Source organism: Apostichopus japonicus, chromosome 16 (genome assembly GCF_037975245.1).
Source record: "Apostichopus japonicus isolate 1M-3 chromosome 16, ASM3797524v1, whole genome shotgun sequence".
NCBI lineage: Eukaryota > Metazoa > Echinodermata > Holothuroidea > Aspidochirotida > Stichopodidae > Apostichopus > Apostichopus japonicus.
Genome location: NC_092576.1, coordinates 21,455,271 through 21,478,009, shown reverse-complemented (window position 1 = coordinate 21,478,009; position 22,739 = coordinate 21,455,271). Strand labels below are relative to the sequence as shown.

The window sequence follows — 22,739 nt, the reverse complement described above, 5'->3', positions numbered from 1 at the left end:
ATATGTAACATATGGCCCAAAGTGCAATGTAACAGATACATTCAAGTTATGTATCATGTTTGTAGGGTAATGGATGGATTACTGCTTGAGAAAGGATCATGAGGTGGGGGGAGGGGGTGATTGACCCTCACCACAATAGGGCAATCCAAGCAACATTATATTTGCTTTCTTTCTGTGGGAGTCCCAATTGATTCAAACATTGTGACCCTTGTTTCAAAAGGTCAAAAGGCCAGTGGTGTGACTACATAGTAAAATCTTGTGGGAGAAGAAAACAAAACAGAAGAAAATAAAACATGGTAATATGTTACAGTCCGAGTTAGATGACGGACAGGTGATAAAGAACATTAGAAGAGTTGAATGCTTAAAGCTGAATGGGGGATATTGCCAAACATTGGAATAAGTTAATTTACAACACTATTACTGAAAGTACACTGAAACAAACATATGTATTATCAAGTCTCAATTTTGTTAAATTGATCACTAAATACCAGAACAATAAGGTCAAAGACTCCACTACTGAGAGAGTATCCCTCACTATTGAAAAAAAATAAATGTTACATCCCATGATGTTTAAGTGGATGACGCCTTTAGGTAGAATTCATAAAAAAGTTATTGTTTCTTTCCAATTGTTTCCATAAATGTTAATATCAATAACACACTTAAAACAATAAATGTTTATGGTTCCTAAGTTTATCAACAATTAGCCTGTAAATCAAAAGATTTAGATGCACTACATTTAAGACAACACATGCCAAAGCTACAGTAGGGCATGGATCTACTGGACTTAGCTACATACAGCACTGTGTAATACAAACATTGAATGCAAAAAGATGTGTAGTTGTCATAATATTAATGTTAATATTGTTTAATGAAAGCTTTCATTTTGCTCTCACCTTTTGGTACTTCAGATGAAAGGGAAGTACGTATCTATGTATGGACTTCACGCCGTGGTCCAAGAAGAAATGCTTGTCTGTTTTGTGACAAATTACAGACTAAAATAAGTCTCCACCTCCTCAGAAGCCATGCTGATGAGTTGGAGGTAGCCAGAATTTTTTCTCAGAAAAAAAAAACTCAAAAATTCTAAGAAAAAGAATGGAACTGATCCTGAACAAGCGGAATTTCACAGAATAAAAGATTTTTTGCAAGCAGAAAGGGGAACTAAGCCCTGTGTGAAGATCAAGAGAAACAACATCTTATTACACCAAGTATTCGCTATGCCCAACATGTTTGGGCTACTACATGGCTGAGGATCTTAGACGGCATGCAGCTTCTTTTTTGGTCGGAGCATCTCACGATGCTTGAGAAACTAAAGTAGTGATGTCAGAATACAGGCGGACATTTTGAATGAGACAACTGCTTCCTCCTTTACGGAAGTAAACAAAGTTATAAGTAAAATGTACCAAGATAACACCACAATGCTCATAAAACATGATGTTCTGCTCCTTCAACTAGGCGATAATATGGCCAGATGGTGCTTGGGCATGGATAGCCAAAAACGAAGACACTATGTCTTGCAGAAGTTGCGAGAGGTTGCATGTCTGATAATTAAATTAAGACCTATCACTACCACAGAAGCGGACTTGCTTGAACCCTCAAGTTACAACAATGTGATAGCAGCAGTACTCCAATGTGCTGGCAATGTTTCAAATATTGACAGTGATGGAGTGAGGCATCCTTCAACAGCTCTGAAATTAGTGCATGATCTTCAGAAATTGGTAGAAGTGAGGGTGGCACTTGCCATAAAAGAGAGCAAGGAAAAGAAAAGGAAGGAGGCTAATGACTTTCTTACACTAATGACTGCAGACCGGTCGATTAGGTTATCATCACCAGCACCAACACCCTTGCAATACACAGATACAACGAGAATGCAAAAATGCATTGTGGTTTCGATGATGTAACATGAGCAGTTTTCTTCATGAATCTAGCGTACTGTATAGTGAGGGTGTACATGTTTACAAGGGGTTCACTATATGACCCCTGATGTCCCCCAATGACCTTTGACCTCCAGAAAAAACAATAGGCTTCTTTAACTCAATGTGGTACTTCTACACACAACATTAGAGCCAAGCTTCCAGTATTGAGATATCATGATAACAAGGTATTTCACAATTTGACCCCTGGTGACCCCAAATAACTGTTGCCCTCCACCAAAAACAGTAGGCTTCTTTTACTCAATGTGGTACTTCTACAAATTAAATATGAAGTCTGCCCATGCTTCCCATCTTGAGATATTGTGTTCACAAGGTTTTCATAATTTGACCCCTGGTGACCCCAAATAACCTTTGACCTCCACCAAAAACAACCGGCTTCTTGTACTCAATGTGGCACTTTTATACATCAAATATGAAATTGGTCTGACCTTCCCTTCTTTGAGATATCATGTTTTAGAAGGTTTTCTCCACCCACAACATTAAGGCTTCTTATACTCAATGTGGTACAATTACATACCAAATGCGATCTGTCCAAGCTTCCCTTACGATATTTTGTTTAGGAAGATGTGTTAGTGTGGAGAGACAGGTAAGAGGGGAGTGAAGTAAATGTTTGGCATTTGCTGACGTCAAATGACCTTTGACCTCCACCAGAAGCAATAATAGGCTCCCTAAATTTAATATGGTACATCTACAAACCAAGCATAAGATCTTTCCATTCTTGCAATATCATGTTTACAAGGTTGGCATGATTTGTCCCCAAATGACCTTTTACCTCCACCAAAAACAATAGGCTTCTTGTACTCAATGTGTTACTGTACATCTATACACTAAATATGAATTGGTCTGACCTTCCCTTCTTGAGATACCGTGTTTACAAGCTGGGCGTCACAACGCACTCACACACACAGACAAACACATACGCAATCATGAATGCACAGGTTACGATTATCATCGAAACCAAAAGGTGGAAGAATTGCCAAAATCAGCAGACATTGCCAAATTTTCCGCTATTCTAGATGAAGAAAGAGCAAAATCAGTTTGCTGCCTTAAGGAACTTGACACTGTAGAGGATAGAAGTACCCAGTTGAGTACAGAAGAGGCCAAAACCTGGCACTAACCAAAACTTACATTTTTCAACAAACCACGGCCTGGGGAGACAGAGCAAATGCAGTAAGTTCTATTGAATTAGTTATTAAAGTGATAGGTGAAATAAGCTCAAAATCCTTCTTTTCCATTTCCCCTTCAAAATGGTTTGCTAATACATTGTTTGTTCCTCATACTGACAATGAGGTAAGTGACCTGAATTTGAATTGATAAGGAACATTGTTCTGATACAAAACATTCCCAGATACTACTATATTTTTAAGTTGATCGTGTGTATGCACTTTCCAGTGATCACTTACAATTAGCAGTTACCTATTAGTAGTAAACCAAGAAAAGTGACAATTGCATTAAGCCTGCATATCATAGTCATAATTTTTGTTGTTGATCTGTCAGCTGGGATAAAATTGGAATCAAGGTTAACATATAGTATCTAAAAGTGGCATTTCCATGGTTTTGCGATGGTGGCACATATGTCTACGCATGAATGTTGCCTGGGGAGGGGCCTTAGGGGTTGGAGCCCCATTGATCGTTGAAAAATTGAACCTTGTGTTATGATGCCTAAAAGCAAAATGATGATATTATTCCTTCTGCCTTAAATCATTCTTTTGTACAATTTTTATAGCCCAAAATGTATAAATACTGGAAAATCGGCCAATGAATATATTTAGTATGTTCATCTCCTTTTGTTTCACTCAAATACTGTTTAATCAACTCATGATTCAACATGTACTATTACGGTATGGTACCATAATTACAGATATTGAATTTTTTAGATTGAGATTAATTAGGGGCAGGGTGTATGCCTGTTTCACCCACCCTCCACCCCCCCCCCACACACACTCGCTGCACCTACTGTATCACTGTAATAGGCAATCTCGTACAGCAAACCACAGGATCAGAAAGTTTTTCAGTACAACTTAAAAACACTTTATGACCTTCAGATGGCAGAAAACACGTTAGTTAAAATTTACAGTTTTACAATAGGATCTGCTGTTTTCTTTTCTACCACTTGTCTTTTTAGTCTCAGAAAGGCAGCACTAATAGATAGATTTAACTTAACAACATTTGTGGCAGTTTGGAATTGGTGAATTTTCTTTGCTGATGTCTACTACACCAGTACGTATCCTTTTTTTTAAATTGATTTTCAGAATTGAAGCTTACAACCACATAAGAGAAAATTTGGAGGATATTCCAGAGATAAGAGAGTCTCTGACCGCCTTAGAGCATAAGCTCTGTTCTGACCTAGCACTTATGCTTTGTTGGAGGAAAGAGGGGTAGGAAGGTACCCCTCATTTACTCAAAAACTGTCAGGCACTGATGGGGTACCTCCACACCCTAAGAAAGAGTGCTGGGATCTCTTCCAGAAACTTTTTTTTTGCCACTAAGGGCTACAGACTCCTTGATAGAATTAGCCATTGAGGCAGAATTAGATTCTCCGCAGCATATTCATTCAACCAAGCTGAGGAAGTATACTGCGACACTTAGTCAAATGTTTGCTCTGGGAGAGCACCAGGCTCAGTGGCTTTCTGAGCACCTTGGGCATTCCATGGCTGTACATCATCAGGCCTAGCAGCACTTTAGAAGCGAAAGTGGCGAAACTGCTCCTCACAGTTGATTCGGTAAAGATAACGTCTGACGAGATAGGTATGTTGACAGAAGTTAAAACTGCAATTAGATAGCTGGGCTGTATAAATAAGTCATCGCAGAGCCAAACTACTGTACAACCATCGTATAGGTATAAATATTGACTCCATTAGACGAAAAGCACCCAAAAAAAACCAGGAAAAAGTGACATCATGCAAGAGTCTGCCAACAATGCTGGGGAATTCTGTACTACAGGTCTTTAAAGATGACACCACCTATTTAAGAATGTAGTTTTGACACTTGTCTGTATCTTGGGTCATGAGCTTAAAACATTCTCTTTATTCATCTCACTAAACAGCAGTACAGATGGTAGCTGTGGGTTGAATTTGCTGTTTGGGTGGAAAGGTTTATTTCAAATTTATGAAAATGTGTTAATAGGTGTCTAAGTTTGCCTTACATTTCTGTTAGAAGCAATTGCCATTGATGCACAATTGGATTCAAAATTTGCTAATGTGAGAGCTGGGTTAATTTGAAAGAATGAGGGCAGTGAAAACCAGAATGCAAAATGCATTGAGGTTTCGGTAACTTTAATGCACTAGACTTCTGCTTGTTAGTATAACATAATTAGCTGTTACAATACCACCATGGCATGATAAACACAGGTCAGTCTTCTGTATGTGGCTATACACACCTCCATCAGAAACAATAGGGGTCTTGTACTCAATGTTATGAGTCCACACACCAAGTATCAGAGGTATCTACGATTTCCATCATTACATATCATGTCAATGGTTTTTTCAGAGGTTTTTTCAAAGGTTTTTCACCTCTGGTGACCTATAGGAGATTTGTTTTTTGAGGTTTTCAGGCCTCAACAAATATTTTTGAAAGTACTTGCTATTTGGCGACCGTGACTAAAAATCTACTCGCCAAATTCCACTCGCCACTAGGCCTATGATTGCTGTTCAAGTCTCCAAAGTACAGATCTACAATATCAATACTTTCTGTGAAAAAAGATTAGGCACTTAGGCAGATGCATGGTGCTACGTAATTGCACATTGGAAAATTATGTTTCTGTGCAGTATGAAATTCAACCTTTTTCCACAAAAGTAAGTTATGAACCAAGTAAAACATGAAGCAGAATCATAAATAAGCAGCTTGGCCTACTGTAATGTCTCAAACAATTAAAAATACAACATCTGTAAAAATACCTACGAAGATAGCTTGGCTTCTGTGACATCAGGGCTCCACTATTTTATTAGTCATACAGTAACTAGGTGTGCAGGAGTCCTAAGCATATATACAGTACCTCACTGCTACTTTGAACCGCTGCTCGATTAGAGTGGCGACTTGTACATTTTCCCAATTATTTATCTGTCTTTTGGCTGCCTATTGATGCGCGAAAAAATATTGATATTACTCCATTGTACTGCCTAAATCAAAGCGATCTTTCACGCAATGAAAATCTAACGTTGTAAGAGCATCTTTCTGCCAAAAATGCAAACTTGTCTCAAAACTTCTTAAACTGTTCTGTAAAAATACCTGCAAAGATAGCTTTGCTTCGGTGACATAAGGGCTCCTCGATGAAAATCTGAGGTTGTACCTCTTCCAAAATTCCTAGCAGTGACAACAGCAAACTTGTCTCAAAACTCCATTAAATTGTTCTATACTTTGCAAATAATGACTGATAGCCAGTAGGAAAATTGCCTTAAGAAATAATGAAGGAGATGTTTTGCCATCTTAAATGTTTTGGTATTCTGACTCTTATTCTTCACCCTGTTGTGTTAACGAACCCTATTTTACCCAACCGTTGCTGGCCTAGACACCATAAAATTGCTCACAGCCCTACCCAGGTTTGTTCAAGTTGTCCCATAATCATTAACGTAATGAAAGTAGACCGTTACTTTTAAGGCCTAACTATGCTGAAAATGGTGGAAGAGACTACACAAATTGAGATCAACAGCCGTTCCATGATAGACACTTATTAATCAATAAGCTATGACCTGTGCCCTACCGATCAGTAATATGGGATGTTGGAAAATTCAAACTTCCTTTTCATAGTCATATCATTATCTTGGTTTTTTTCACAATAGAGGTGTGTTCCAGTGCCCACAGGCCGAAATGAGGAGCCTTTTCAGAATTGGTGACAGAGGTTCAAGCCATCAATCCATGAGAGGCTGTGGTAGATGAGCTGGAAATCAAGGTCAGAGACGATATCATCCTTACACCTCACCACAGCGATGGATGTTGTCCTTCCAAACTCTGATATGTAAGTTTTCTTAACATTGTTTTTGTTGCGTTTTACAACTTCATTTTTTGGTTTCGATGATAATTACAACCTTTGTAGTCATGCAGGTGGATGAGAATGTGTTTCTGCTCTATGCGTGTGTGAGACAACTTGTTGTAAACATGATATCTCAGGAACAGACGCTTGGGCCAATCTCATATTTGATGTGCAGGAGTATCGCATGATGACAGGACAAAATCCCCCCGGACAAAATCCCCCGGACAAAACCCCCCCCCCCGGACAAAATCCCCCCGGACAAAATCCCCCTAGGTCAAAACCCCCCCGAGCCAAAATCCCCCTGGACAAAATCCCCCCTAGCCAAAATCCCCCCAAGCTATAAAAAATCCCATCAATTCTGCCTTGACCGGTACCCCGACCGGTACCCTCACAGGTACCCTAACAGGAGCCTTCACAGTTACGCTCGCCAGTACCCTGACTGGTACCCTGACCAGTACCCTAAACAGTGCAATGACCCATGCCTTGACTGTCACACCTGGGCCATCCCTGGTTGTTGCAGGCAGGCTTTGTATGGGTCGGGGGATATTGTCTGGGGGATCTTGCCCAAGGAGATTTTGGTTTGGGGGGATTTTGACCGGGGGGATTTTGGCTGGGGGGATTTTGTCCGGGGGATTTTGGCTGGGAGGATTTTGTCCAGGGGGGATTTTGGCTGGGGGGATTTTGTCCGGGGGGATTTTGTCCGGGGAATTTTGTTCGGGGGGATTTTGTCCTAGAACCGTATCGCATAGATTGAAAGAAGTCTATTGTTTTTAATGGAGGTCATTTGGGTCACTATGGGTCATATTGTGAAAACCTGGTACTGTAAACACAACATTTGTATGCTGAGTACAAAAAGACTATAAGTTTCCATTTGGGTCATCAGCTGCCAATTTGAATTGTTTGTCATATCTCAATGCTATTTGCTCTACTACTTTGATTGAAGTATGTTGTTCATCCTGGCTATAGCCTACAGTATGTCTCATTCATAGAAGATTATTCATGGAACATCATCAAAACCACAATGTTAGTTTGCAGTCTGGTTTACCAACCAACCACAGACATCATGATAATTACTTTCTTTTTAATAAATTGGACTGAATAATTTCCAGGTTTTTTTTTTTGACAAGAAAACTATACCCACCTATTGTATGTAAAAGTGATTGGATAATACTGATGGTTAAGACTCTTCACTTTCTTAAAATATTCAAGATCTGCAGGTGTCAGAAGAGCCCAGTAGCCACACAGGCATTTGGGCAATGCCCGGTGGCCCAGTGGGCCTGGTAAAGGTTACAGCCCATTTTCACAGTTGTTAATAGAATACAGACGGGCTGTGTAGAAATATATTTTATAACTGTGCAGGAATCAGCTCATGAAATCACCATGTCAGTTAGTCTGTTAGTTCGTAACAAAAGAACGTGCAATTGGCAACCCGTACGTGCTAATGGATTTTATTTAGGTTTTTTCCCCTTTTTTTCAAGCATGTTGTCACAAAATGCTTGAAAAACTAATTAGAATCCGTTCTATATCATATATTTTTGTCTAATTTTGTTCACGTTTTTAAATTTCCTCAGTTTAATCAAGTGTTGCTTCTGAAAATTATTTTGGGTCATTTTTAAAGGATTATTGTAACCTACAAAATTGAGAAATATAGCACCATTTTGCATCTAGGCATTCCTTAACTTAACAAAAATCTCAATGGGGAGGGGGAGACCCCTCCCCCAGGACGGCGAACACTATGTAACTAGCATATCAATGAATAATGGGCCGGTCTAGGTGGAAAATGCCCGGGCCGGTTTTAAGACCCAGTCTGCCCCTGGAGGAGCCGCACAAGCAAGGCTTCGTGGAAGAGATTGCATTTTAGACAAGTTCTATGTGCAAAGATCTTGGTCTGCACAACAAGTCATAATGAAGTTAAGCTGTATTAAAAATAAAACTTGATGACAGATCTCAAATAAGGTACATATATTTGGTATATAAATATCAAGCATTCCAACTAAAGTAAATAGCATATTTGTTGCCAAATCATCGAGGTAGTGATTGACTGCAGTCTTAAACTATGCAGTGGTTGAGATAATTAAAAGTTAAATCTAGAGACAAAATATCAATTTGGTTACCATTATGTATGTTGCCTTTCCTTTAGGTCCCCCCCCCCTCCTCCCTCCAAAATAAAACAAGCATTTACTAAGAAATAAAAGGAGCTATAGAGCCCAAGGCTCAATGATTCCCTGCCTATAACACAGTGGTTCATTATGAAGTTGTAGCATGATTTGCATCTGGAATATTTCCCCTCACCTCAAGCTGAATAAATGTGAAGATCTGAAAGGAAAGGATGGTCCTAGAAAGTTTTGTTTAATTTTGTTCACAACTGCCGTACCTTTCCTCTGTTAAGTCTTAATTTTTTATACTTACACAACTGAAAGTGATGTAAATTGCCACATTCACACATGCAAAAACATAGTCTACTTTTGTTTGGTATTATAAAGGGTGTGCATATGGTATCAAATCATTTTTCTGCATGAACAAAGTCAAACATTTCTCATGTATAAGGTAACTGTTCTAGTTTGTTTAAAAGTAGAGGAATTTGTATCAATTGATACAAATTCCTCTACTGTTAATGAGATTGGCAAACTTTTAGTTAGATGTACAGTACTAAACAACACCATGAGAAATCTGATTGAGTAGGATTAAATCCCAAAAGGAGTCTAGATTTGCTGAGTTCATACTAATGTTCATACTAGTTAACGTTGCAGAGTTCTACTATGTTATGAAATTTGTGTTTGCCTTCTTGCTTAGTTTCAGGTATTAAAACCTGAAGGGCAGAATCTAGTCATTCCAAGACTGGCCGAAGGAGATGAAATGTCAGGATCAAGAGAATGCGATATTTTTTCATAGAAAACGTTATACCTATACAACCAGACAGGAATATCTCAGGCACAACAGTAAATATTTTCTCCATAAATGCAGTGGATTAACCTTTCTATGCCTATGAAATGTATTGGTATTTTGAGATGTAGGTCAAAAGTCATTTATGAAGTCCTTGATAACACAATGTCTCAGTCAAGAGAGATCTCATATTTGGAATGTTGAAATATCACATTTGTACAGTACAAGAAGCCTACTGTTAGGTAAGAGGTCAGCATGTGTCATTGTGAATTTATTGTTTGACATACCTTTGCCATGCTGTACTACCTCAATGTCAGATTCATGAAGAAACATTTGTTACATCATCAAAAACACAATGCATTTATTTTCTTCTGTTCATGATACAGTAAATGCATTAATCTAATAGAAAGGCTGTTTGCTGTATCGCTGGTCAAGATTTAAAAAAAAATTGTACCCTTTTGTTCGTAGGAAGATGAAGAAATTGATAATGATGATGAATGTTCATCAGCATCAACAGGACCATCCACCAGCTCTGGTTCATCTCACTCACAAGGGCCATCAACCCCACCATTGACTCACTTTGCTGCAGGACCATCCACCAGCTCTGGTTCATCTCACTCACAAGGGCCATCAACCCCACCATTGACTCACTTTGCTGCAGGACCATCCACCAGCTCTGGTTCATCTCACTCACAAGGGCCATCAACCCCACCATTGACTCACTTTGCTGCAGGACCATCCACCAGCTCTGGTTCATTTCACTCGCAAGGGCCATCAACCCCACCATTGACTCACTTTGCTGCAGGACCATCCACCAGCTCTGGTTCATCTCACTCACAAGGGCCATCAACCCCACCATTGACTCACTTTGCTGCAGGACCATCCACCAGCTCTGGTTCATTTCACTCGCAAGGGCCATCAACCCCACCATTGACTCACTTTGCTGCAGGACCATCCACCAGCTCTGGTTCATCTCACTCACAAGGGCCATCAACCCCACCATTGACTCACTTTGCTGCAGGACCATCCACCAGCTCTGGTTCATCTCACTCACAAGGGCCATCAACCCCACCATTGACTCACTTTGCTGCAGGACCATCCACCAGCTCTGGTTCATTTCACTCGCAAGGGCCATCAACCCCACGATTGACTCACTTTGCTGCAGGACCATCCACCAGCTCTGGTTCATCTCACTCACAAGGGCCGTCAACCCCACCATTGACTTACTTTGCTGCAGGACCATCCACCAGCTCTGGTTCATCTCACTCACAAGGGCCGTCAACCCCACCATTGACTTACTTTGCTGCAGGAACTTCAACCAGCCCTGACCAGACATCAACACATTTAAGTTGCCCAAACTGCACTTTTCTAAACAGATCCAGTGCTGTAAGCTGGGAGATATGTGAAGGTAAGACTTTCATTTCAGTATTTCATGTATTTACTTTATTATTCCCCAACAGCTGATAGAACATTGCATATTGCAGTTTTATGTGCAAATAAAATTGTGAATGTGATGTTTCTAATAAACCTATACAGGCTTAATAAAGTAGAACACTCCCTTAAACGAGATACAGACAAAACGAGTATAAGTTTTAAACGTTTTAAACGGTGAGTTAAGATTCCCTGTAGTAATTACATAAGTACTTTAATAATAATAATAATAATAAATGAGACTTATATAGCGCCAAATCAGTAAACAAAAGTTACTGCTCAAAGCGCTTTACAAAGAAAGTAAATTAATTTACAAAAGAACAAGTGAAAAAATGGGTCTTAAGTAGACTTTTGAAAGTAGAAAGTTTATAGCATGTACGAATGTGATCTGGTAACTTGTTCCAGAGATAAGACCCAGAGTATTGGAAGCTTCTGTAACCATAGTTCTTCAATCGTGGTTTTGGAACAGTTAAAAACAGTTTGTTGGAGGAACGAAGTGTGCGAGTTGGAGTATATGGCAAGAGAAGTTGTGACAGGTACACAGGCCGTTCAAGATGATGAGCACAGAAGGTGAGAAGAAGTATTTTATACTGGATTCTGTAGCTGATAGGTAGCCAATGAAGTTCCTTCAGAAGTGGGGTGGTGCGGCACTTTCTTCCTTTCCTTTTCACAATACGGGCAGCGGTGTTTTGGATCTTTTGGAGTTTCTTGATGGTCGAATCAGGAAGGCCAAATAAAAGTGAATTAAGAAAATCAAGCTTTGATGTCACAAACGCATGGACCAGTATCTCGCAAGTCTTATTATCGAGGTAATTCCTCATCAAACTGATTTTCCTAAGTTGCCAATTTGCAGAACGACAGAGATTAGTAACGTGATTTTCAAATGACATGGTCTGGTCAAAATATGCACCAAGGTTTCTAACAGTTGAGGAGATATTAATAGAGTCTTTACCAACAGTAAGTGGTGGAAAATTAGGTGTAACTTCAGAGAAACGTGATCGAAAAACAATAAACTCTGTTTTATCACAGTTTAGTTTCAACTGATTAGTTGTAAGCCAAGTGTTTACAGCACTTATACAGGTTTCCATTTTATGAAAAGCATTTGGCACATCGTCCTTATCGAAAGCAAGAAGTAATTGAGTATCATCCGCATAATGATGGAAATGAACACCATGGTGCCGAATAATATCACTCAACTCCGCAAGATATAAAGAAAAAAGAACAGGTCCAAGTACAGAGCCCTGTGGAACACCAGTAACTAATGGACGAGGAGACGAGAGAACATCTTCAATTTTCACCTGTTGATAACGCTCAGTAATGTAAGAATTGAACCAGGATAGAACAGTACCACCTAATCGATACTTTGACTGCAGTCTTTCTAACAAAATGGAATGATTAACTGTATCAAAAGCTGATGATAAGTCTAAAAGAACTAAAAGGACAAAGCAGTCTTCATCAAGCTGGGTTGTAATAAAATTATGAACTGCATTGAGGGCAGTTTCCGTACTGTGACCAGACTTATAAGCTGACTGGTATGGTTCGAGAAGATTCTCCTGTGTAAGATAATCCATTAAGCGAGATAAAACTGTCTTTTCCAAAACCTTTGAAACGAAACTCAAGTTCGAAATAGGGCGATAATTTTTTAAACAGTTTCTATCTAAGCTGGTCTTTTTAAGTACAGGAGTCACATGAGCAACCTTAAAGGAATCAGGTACGGTTCCTGTTGACATAGAAGTATTGACAATATTCGTGATGAGAAGAATGAGTTCTGCTGAACAACCTTTAGCTAACCATGTTGGCAGCGGATCAAGCATACACGATTTTGATGGAGAGTTTTTGATAATTTTAAGTATTTCATCTTCAGTAGCTTCAGAGAAACTGTCGAACAAAGATGCAGGCGATGGCTCAGTCAAACAATTTGCAGAAAGATGAAGGCCTTGACGATTTAACATAGTACAAAGTTCCGAGATCTTCTTAGAAAAATAAAGGGAGAATCTCTCAGATAACTCTGTATGGCAGGAATAGTTCGGCAGGATGGCACACTTCTGTTTATTTGAAAGAAAATCAACAGTCTTGAAAAGATCTTTAGGAGATGATGTATCCATAATAATAGTGGCGTAATAATTTCTCCTTGCAATACAAATTTTGTTCCGCACAACTTTACAATGTTCCTTAAAAAGTTCTCTATGAACAGATAAACCTGTTTTGCGCCACTGACGCTCGTGCTGTCTCCTAACTTTCTTAGCTTGGACAATATCATGACTAAACCAAGGTTCAATTTTCTTGTCAGGTTTGACGACCTTCCTAATAACAGGGGCATGTTTATCAAAAATAAAACTCAATGAATCATAAGTAGAAACAAGTTCAGGGAGTGAACCCTTTTGATCAACCCTGCAAATTGGGCTATCGTTGATATCAGATCTAAACTGAACCAAGTCAATATCTTGTGTCCTACTTTGGTTTCCATCAATTGAAATCTATGCCACTATGATGGTGTTTGTTTGTTTGCAATGCCTAGCTCCGAAACACTGATATCTCTAGAAGTGAAGCTTTCACATACCCCCTATTTATTATGTAGTCGACATAACATTGACATTACATTGAGTAAAGGTAGTCTATTGTTTTTGGTAAAGGTCATAGGGGTCAAACTGGGTAATTTAAAGGCATTGAAGATTCACCCCAAACCGTGTGCCGCACTCTGAAAAAGTTAACTGTCCGTTGCTTGCAAGTGAAGTTTTCTGCTTGTCACTACAAAATGCAGAACAGTAATGAAACATGATACCTAGTTATCTTTAGCTGGACCTGAGATGTCCATCTGTATCGTTTGTACACTCTGCTGTGGGTATTGACTGTAGCTGTATGTACTGACTGTACACTAGTGTCTATTTACCGACGGTAGCAAGCTGTGAGTGTATTTTCTGGGATCGATGGTGGGGTCTAACATTTCTGTTACACCTCATTTGAAACTAGGTCAAATTACCGGCAGTAGCCATTTCTTTTTGCGCAAGTCTGTAAAGATTCTCAAGGCGGAATCTTGGACATATGTGAGGTGAACCCCATTGAGCACAAGAAGCGCATTGTTTTCATGGTAGTCAAAGGTCAACAGGGGTCTATTTATGAAACCTTTTAAACTTGAAATTTCAATACTGAAGCTTGGATATAACGCATATATTTAGAATGGAGATATTGTGTGCAATTGGGATGCTAAATGATATTTGGGGTCAACAGAGATCAAAATATGAAATCTTAAAATATAATGATATCTCAAGAAGGGAAGTCTTGATAGATTTTAATGCCAAGCATCAATTACATTGTTACATACATGTCACACTCCAATATTTGTACAATATGGGTAACTTTGATCGTAACTTTACAACTTTTTGTAATAATGGAGAAGTTGCTAAAATGCAATTGGTATGAATTCCTGAATGAAAGAGCAGTAATTAGCATTTTTTCATATCATGTCTTGTTTTTAGTATGTATTTTTCCACATGACCTTATAAATAAATTGACAATACATTTTTTACTCCACACTTTTATTTTTTCATATATAATACAACATCAGTTTTAATCACACTTGAGATGATTATAAGAACATTTTATGATGTTTTTTGTTTTGGTATCAGTGCTAGCTAGCTACCTGTTTGAAAACTTGTTTCTACTTGACCTGTTCAATATCATTTCAGCTTCACTCAGTCAATCACCATTGTCAACCTCAACTGATGACTCCATCAATCAAAACAAAGATCTAAAGAGTTCATCCAGAAATTCATCAAACTGAAAACCTTGAAGGGAAGCAACACAAGTCGTTGCTAGTAAGCAGAGCTACTATATTCCAAGATAATGTTGCATTCTTTTAAATCCTAGATTTGATGCTAAGAGTGGTCCGATTAGAGTAACATTTGAGTGGGAAGAAGGCATTGATGTTGGGGACTAGTTCGTAAAAATGTTTCGTCTATTCTTTAAGGAGATTAAAAAGGGCTGTAGCAAAATTATGACATGGTACATGTTTAGTCACCTCCCACTGCTTGCATTACAAACCAATAATTTTAATCAAAATGCTTTTAAGAACATACAGTAATGTTGTTTTGTGAAGTTGGGTTAGATGATACTTATTTTGGAGGGGTGGGGTTACTGGGCTAGAGCAAACATAGTAGAAAAAGAGTTTATATTTCAAGTTTTCTTCAGTTGTCCAAGTCTTTAGAAGAATTTAAGTAAAAGCGTTTTTTTCTGCCGATTAAAGAACTTTCTGGTGGAAATTGCTGCTGAAGGCACTTTTGATTGGAAATCTTTGTAGGATGCATATTTATGTCTGATTTAGAAAGTTATGATAATGTATCTCTCAACTACCTATCCTCCTTTAACAGCTGACCATCACAGCCTGGATCAAATATCCTCAGCGTGTATTTCAAACGTTAACTAATTGAATAGTACTACGAACTATGTGTGATATTAAAGCACCTTCTTATTTACTGTTTCATTTTTAGTGGAATGAAGTTTCAAAAAGCAAAAAGCAACTCCAGTGTTTGCCAAACCTTGAAGTGTTACTGATATGGAGAAACATTTATCATTTATTTACTTGAATGATGTCTCCAAAGCAACGGGTAAAGCCAGAATCTGCCAAACACATGTACTTATTTATGTGGCAAAATCTTTATTTACTACATTACATTTAAGGGAATAAAGTTTCCAAAGAGCAATAACATTTCCAATATCTGCCAAACCTTGAATTTCTACAAGTAGAGATGTTGAGAGATTAAGTTTTATGATCAATTTATGCACATATTTCATTTCATTATGAAAGTGAATAAATATGCACATGTAGTGGTGATAGCCATATGCCGATGTCATAGAAGCTTTAAATAACATTACTATTATAGAGATGCAGAGAAGTACACCAAATCACTAAATTAACAAATTTAATTTTCATAACTTTTATTTTTCCCTATAATTACATGTTGTTACTGTAATGGATTTGAATACAAGTTGGCTTGTTCATAGTGGATGTCATTTTCATGAATCCTCACTCCTCTTGTGACAGTAATGGTCAAAACTGAGTTTTAGGAAATGATTGAGTTGCAATTGACTATGGTTGTTATTCTATAAGAGGCCTGTAAGTACTCTCAGGCATTCCATGTTTTGAGACTATTGATTACACATGTGATTGGCCATCTACCAAAGCATTCATCATCCTTTGCTCCAAATATCTTGCAAGGAGTAATATCAAACTTTAGTTATCAATGGTGTTCATGAATCTGGTACATTTCCACATAAAATGAGTAAACTTGTTCAATTCACCCATCAGTAACATGTTGCTTGTATGAGATAATTTTTAAGTATTAAAAATTTATAAAAGTAACTATATTTTGACTATATTTAGCTGAAACCCTTCTTGGTATGCTTCACTACATGAAAAGTAGAAGATTGTTGAGTGATCAAAAATATATGCACAAGGAAAACAAGTTGGTGAGTAGATGATCCCTACTGTTTTTTTAATTTTTTTTTATTTAGGTCAAAGATTGTCAATGTAACACAGGCAATGATTGATAACTTTGTAAACATCATATCTCAAGAAGTAAAAATTGGTGGAGCATCAAAATTAATATGAAGGCAGCTCATAGTGACTAAATGGTTGCTATTGCTCTTCATTTCTGTTAATGTCAAGGTCAGCAGGGATAACAGTCTGAATATGTCTGATCATGGAAGAACACTTGCAATGTGCACACATGCAGTCATGTTCCATTGTACTTAACTTGTATTATATATATGTGTATGTTATATATCTGTGTAGCCATTTGTGTAATGATAGGGTTCAGAATGCAATGTGAAACAGAAACTGTCAATTTGATTAATATTGATGCATGGTAGTATATACTCCAGCAGCCTGCATTATAGAATAACTCAGCAACCTGTATGTAGTAGTTTGAGTGAAACTGGATTCACTACAATTAGACACATTTAGAGACCTTGAGTTCCAATTTGTATTAACTTGAATCCCCACCCCAATTTAAAAGAGACCATAGGCCATGATATACTAATCTGTAGCATGCAGTTGAACTATTCAGAGGTTCCTGGATGTATGATAATTATTTGCATGTGACTGATTGCAAGGAAAACTTTGCCCCCACCCCAATTGAATACTATACTATATACTATCTGCAGTACAGCATACAGTTGGACTATTAACAGGTTGCTGCATGATGATAAATATTTGCAGTAGACTGAATGCAGATGAAAATGAAAGAAAAACAGCTCTAACTTGCCACTTTGATGGAAAATAGAGGTTCCCATCCAAGAAAACAAATATAAACGCATTGCCAAAAGAAATTTTTTTTTGTATAACAGGTTAATGAAGAAAATATTATAAGTTCGACTATCTCGGCTTGCAAATACTAAGATGTATATAGTGTGCAACTTGGCACTCAACTTGATCATGAATCTCAGAGGTCTATAAAACTTGTGAGAGTACATTCACTACCTAGAAGGACACATTGCAGCTTATATCAAAGATGATGTTACCAGGATCTGTTTGCTGATTTTAATTTAATACTCTGTAAGGTTGTTTTAATTTATAAAACATGCAACCAGAACACAGAATTAATTATCTAGAGGTTCTGATACTTGATTTACAGATTTCTGAAGTGGCAGAATAGTATAAGCAAATGTCAAAGGGTAGCAATTTACAAGTCTGCGTTCATTAAATGCACTCATTAATTACACAGCATCATAGATACCGGTTCTCAGTATGTGTGTCATGCATTAATATTTCCTAATAAAATAGTGACATTTTTGCTTTTAAAGCCCAACCAACCATGACTACAAATTCTACACTTCTTGAACGCACACAAACATACATACCAATTTGACAGAAAAGTTCCTGAAGACATGGGAAGCATTGAAAAACAACTAAACCTGTTCACATTTTAAGTTCTGTAACCTGTTATTTTCTGTGAGAAATGAACGTGTACGAAAGTATAGAAGGTACCCATGGTTTCCATCATCGTCAAGTGGGTTAATAATGTCTCTTAGCTTTTCAAATTGCTCATTTTAGAGAGCAAAACCAGTTTCAGGTTCTTGCACTCCATCATGATTTTCATGTTTTTCAGGAGCATCTCCATCTAGATCAATTCCATATAGATCCCAGTTATTGTTGAGAATGCCGTCAATTCCCGTGTGTGTTGAATTGAACAATTGACAAAATGCTCTGCTGAACAATTGATTTGGTGACCTGGATTGGCAGGAACTAAGAGGATGGATGTTATACTGCACTACAAATTCTGCTATAGCTCTATTGATCCTTGGTAAGAAAACATAATGAAGTGACATAAGATCTACCTCATTTAATGGATCAAGACAGCCATCATTCTGTATTGTCACAAAATAGGCTTGAAGTATCTTACAACCTTCACATCTCGCCACAGTCTCTCAATACGCTGACACTTCTCCCTGTAATCACACTACCTCTGTTCATCCCTCGCCTCTCAATCATGAATTGGGCAACCTTATAATTATTTACACCCAAATCTGATCGAACATGAGATGGCATGCCAAACTGTCCAACAGCTTCTAGAAATTCCTTGAGAACTGCCTGTGCCCGGTTATTATTACTGCACCTGAGGTAAACAATGCATCTACTAAAACCATCTATTACTCCATGAATTACCAACTTCCTCTGTATTTATTTACAATACTGTAACACATAATACAAAAGAATCAGCAAAAAGACTTACATAAAGAAATCATAATAGTCGTTAAGGTTACACAAATTGTAGTATTGCTTAAATATGAAATAGTAAAGGTCAAGTCAAAAGCGAAACTTAAAATAAAATTCGTTCTCATCTGGGATTTTATTATATAAACCTCTTTAATGAAACTAAGAGAAGGATTTGGTAGAACACTAAAAAGAAAGTTGCAAAATGGCCAAACTCTTAATTACAGTTATTTTACCAGTTGGTGTTAAGTCATGTTTTGACCACATCCCAAGTAACTGTTTGAGCATGGATAATTTGGGAAGATAATTCGATGAAAAGAAATCTTCATTCTTTGTAGTAAATTTGACACCAAGATATTTCAAGGGACCATGGTCCCTCAGATTAACATTAAAACCATACTCATGAAAATAACGGGAACCCTTGAAACCAAAGCACCCAATGAAAAAAAAGAATGACTTGCTGAAATTAACTTTTAAACCCGAAGCGGCAGAAAAATTATTAAGAATGTTAACAACCTCTACAAGAGAAGTGCGTGAACCATCTAAAAATAAAACAGTACCGTCGGCATATTGAGAAATTCTAATTTCAGAGATATTAATAGATATACCTTTGATACGACAGCTTGTTTTAACCATGAATGTGAGAAATTCTGAACATAAAATAAAGAGGTAAGGACTGAGTGGACAACCCTGTCTTGCATGGTGTAAGCCTATTTATTTATTATTATTATTATTATTTAATTAGCCTATATTTCTTTTCATTGGGGCGAGCAGCGAACATTTTCATGCCACAGGAAAGAATGAATTATCACCTACTATTCAATTTATTGATGTTACACCCAAAAAAATGTATATTTCTCAGAAAATTTTGGGTGACAAAAGCCTTTCTAAGTGCCACCATTTTACATGTAGGCATCACCAGGATTCCAAAAAAAATCAAAAGGGGGAGGGGGACACCCCCTCCCCTTATACCCCTCCCCCAGGACGGCGATTCGTGACATAGACCAGCATTTGCCTTCTCAAGAGTTGGGAGCTATGTAAATGTATGAGCATAAGGATTTACAGTTTAAAACCATTTTGCAGTTACAGACTGGTTGTAAGAAATTTATAACCTATGAGAAATAAAATTTCTTGAGAAAGATGATCTCAACTTTGTTTTATAAATATTTTAGAAAATTACACCTGGGAAACATTTTTTTAGAAGTAAATTAACATCACCATTGTACACTTTTGTCGCACCAAATTGCATCTGAGGGCATTCAGCAATAGAAAATTTTCCAAAGGGGAGGGGGCAACCCCTCCCCCATATCACTCTAATGCTACTTTGGCCCCTCTCAAACAAAGGCCCTGGATCCGCCAGTGCTTACACCTCGAGAAATACTAAAATACTGAGAGAGATGACCATTGTTAATACCACAAGATGTAATGTTCCCATCATAAGTTCTAACCCACCTAATAAAATTTGGACCAAAATTGAAGAATGTTAATCTTTTGTAAAGAAACTCACAGTCCAAACAATCAAAAGACTTTTCAAAATCTAGAAAAAGAAGAGTACCTGAAATATTGTTAGAATTCAATGATCAATGAGGTCTAAAACTAATCTAATATTCTCACCAATGAAACGTCCCTTTAAGAATCCAGTTTGCTCCTCACTAATAATGTAATTTAAAACACGCTTAATACGGGTTGCCAGGCATTTGGCTCCAATCGTGTAGTCAGTATTTAAAATTGCTATAGGCCTCCAATTTTTCAGAATTGTAAATCTTTTGAAGGCTTTTGGAATCAAAGAGATTATTGCCCTGCCCTGTTCATTGGCTAATTAAGTGTGTACAACTGAAAGCAAAATTAACAACAAAGTCACCTAAAATATCCCAAACATGTACATAAATTCAACTGATAATCCATCAGAACCAGGGGTTTTATTCTTTTGCATGGACCCAATAGCCTCTTTACATTCATTGATGGTAAAAAGACCCTCGCACAAATAACTCTGATCATCGGTAAGACTGTTGTGATCAAACAACCAGACAGGAGAAATATTAGGACACTTAGTATAAAGTTTACGATAGAAACAAACAGCTTCACTTAAAATATCCTGACAATTTGAAACAATACGACCATCTTCATTGTGAAGCTGTAAAATGTTATTATTTTCCTTGTTATAACATTCAAGATTAAGAAAATACTGAATTTTTTTCACCATATTCACACCATCTAGCCTAGCACGAATAACCATACCCTGAAATTTATAATCATATAACATATCTAAATAGTTTCGCAGATCTGCTAGAGTACTATTTAAACGTTCAGACGGGCATATAGTAATTAAACTTTCCAACCTGGCAACTCATTTACTAGATAGTATTCATACCTGTTACGCTCTTTCGCACGAATGGAAGAATAACGCGTACTAAAAGAACGGATGTTCACCTTAACAGCTTCCCAGAGAGGGGAATCATTCAAATAGGAATCACATGAAGCAGTTCTGTTAATAATATCAATAATAGAATCAAAATAGCACAAATCTTCTAAAAGTGAAACATTTAACTTCCAGTAGCCACTGCCCCTTGGCTCGATCGTACAATTAAGAGTAACGCTAGAATGGTCGGACCCAGGGACGTCGCTAGAGGGGGGGGGGGTGTGGGGGTGTCTACCCCCAATCTTGGTAAAAATGACGAAAGTTGGAAAATTTGAGTGCGACAGTCGGAATTTCCGACTGTCGCCAGCTTCAATTCGGAATTTCCGACTGTCGCACTCTAATTTTTCTGGCTGTCGCACTCTTATTTTCATATGTTCTTGTAATTTGTGAGTGACATAAAATTTTCGATCAAAATTGTCCTTTAATCAGTCATATTTACCACGTTTTCCTCGTCACATTGAGAAATTGTATCTCGCGATCCTTATACTCCACCATACAAAACTTCGTATGATTTTGAATACTCTAAAAAAAATACAACGTTCGCCAGCTTCAGTTTTGATAATTTATGTATTAATTTTGCTATTGGGTGGGTCAACCCTGTTCGCTAGCTTCAAGTAAGTTCAGGATATACTTGTTTTTTAGCATGGTATTTTGTCAGTGCTCTTTTGATCTTGAATACTCGTCAGCTCCGTTAACTCGGTTATAATCGTAATAACTTTCAGGCCTACTGATTCAACTACTTACTTAGTTTGGCAGATGCAATTAGCTAAATTTAGCCTATAGCCTATTTCAAACCTACACTTGGCCACTGCGTAATAAATTACATATCTACCTAACCTCACTCGATGGAATGTCACGAACCGTATGCACAACAACGTCGACAACGTTCGTTCTCATCCTTTCTATGATTCGTCTTAAGTTGTTGCACGAACTGCATGTTATGAAGCTAAGCTAGCAATCGTACGTGATACGCACTTCCTATAAATAATTATTACACTGCTGATACACGGCGATAACGATATTTTTTTTAGGCCACTACAAATCTGGCTGTCTTACAAAATATGAAAGTTTATATTGTCCATCAGTTAAGTTCGTCAAATGTATTAAAGTCCAGACATTGGACAATAAACACGAATCATCCTTCTGGAAAAATTGTAAACGAGCACTATGTTTGTCTTTCTGATATATTATGTAAAAGAACATGTAAAAGGAATTCAAACAGGAAACAAAATCTGCTGATAATATGATATCATATGATAATGATGAAACTGGCAACAAATGGCACCAGATCGAATCAAAGGATCTTCAATTGTTCAAAAATATCTCAAAGGGGAGGGGGACACCCCCTCCCCTAATACCCCTCCCCCATATCAGTCGCAAAAAGTGCTCCCCCTT

General features: G+C 37.7%; 1 protein-coding gene across 9 annotated transcripts in view; it reads left to right on the top strand.

The window, feature by feature from the left end:
- The window catches only part of LOC139983616 (uncharacterized), a 121,223-nt gene extending 98,693 nt beyond the window's left edge, over window positions 1–22,530 (top strand). For 3 of the 9 annotated variants that reach the window (XM_071997275.1, XM_071997274.1, XM_071997278.1), the window contains 6 exons: window positions 909–3,101; window positions 4,184–4,679; window positions 6,710–6,885; window positions 9,694–9,839; window positions 10,252–11,191; window positions 14,901–22,526. In XM_071997275.1, coding sequence (XP_071853376.1) covers window positions 9,774–9,839; window positions 10,252–11,191; window positions 14,901–14,995 — 1,101 coding nt within the window. In that variant the 5' untranslated portion in view covers window positions 909–3,101; window positions 4,184–4,679; window positions 6,710–6,885; window positions 9,694–9,773 and the 3' untranslated portion in view covers window positions 14,996–22,526. Of the gene's footprint in view, window positions 1–908; window positions 3,102–4,183; window positions 4,680–6,709; window positions 6,886–9,693; window positions 9,840–10,251; window positions 11,192–11,396; window positions 14,120–14,900 lie in introns of those variants that run through there. The other 6 variants (XM_071997279.1, XM_071997276.1, XM_071997281.1 and 3 more) reach the window with 6 other exon arrangements.
- The last annotated feature ends 209 nt before the right edge of the window (window positions 22,531–22,739 follow it).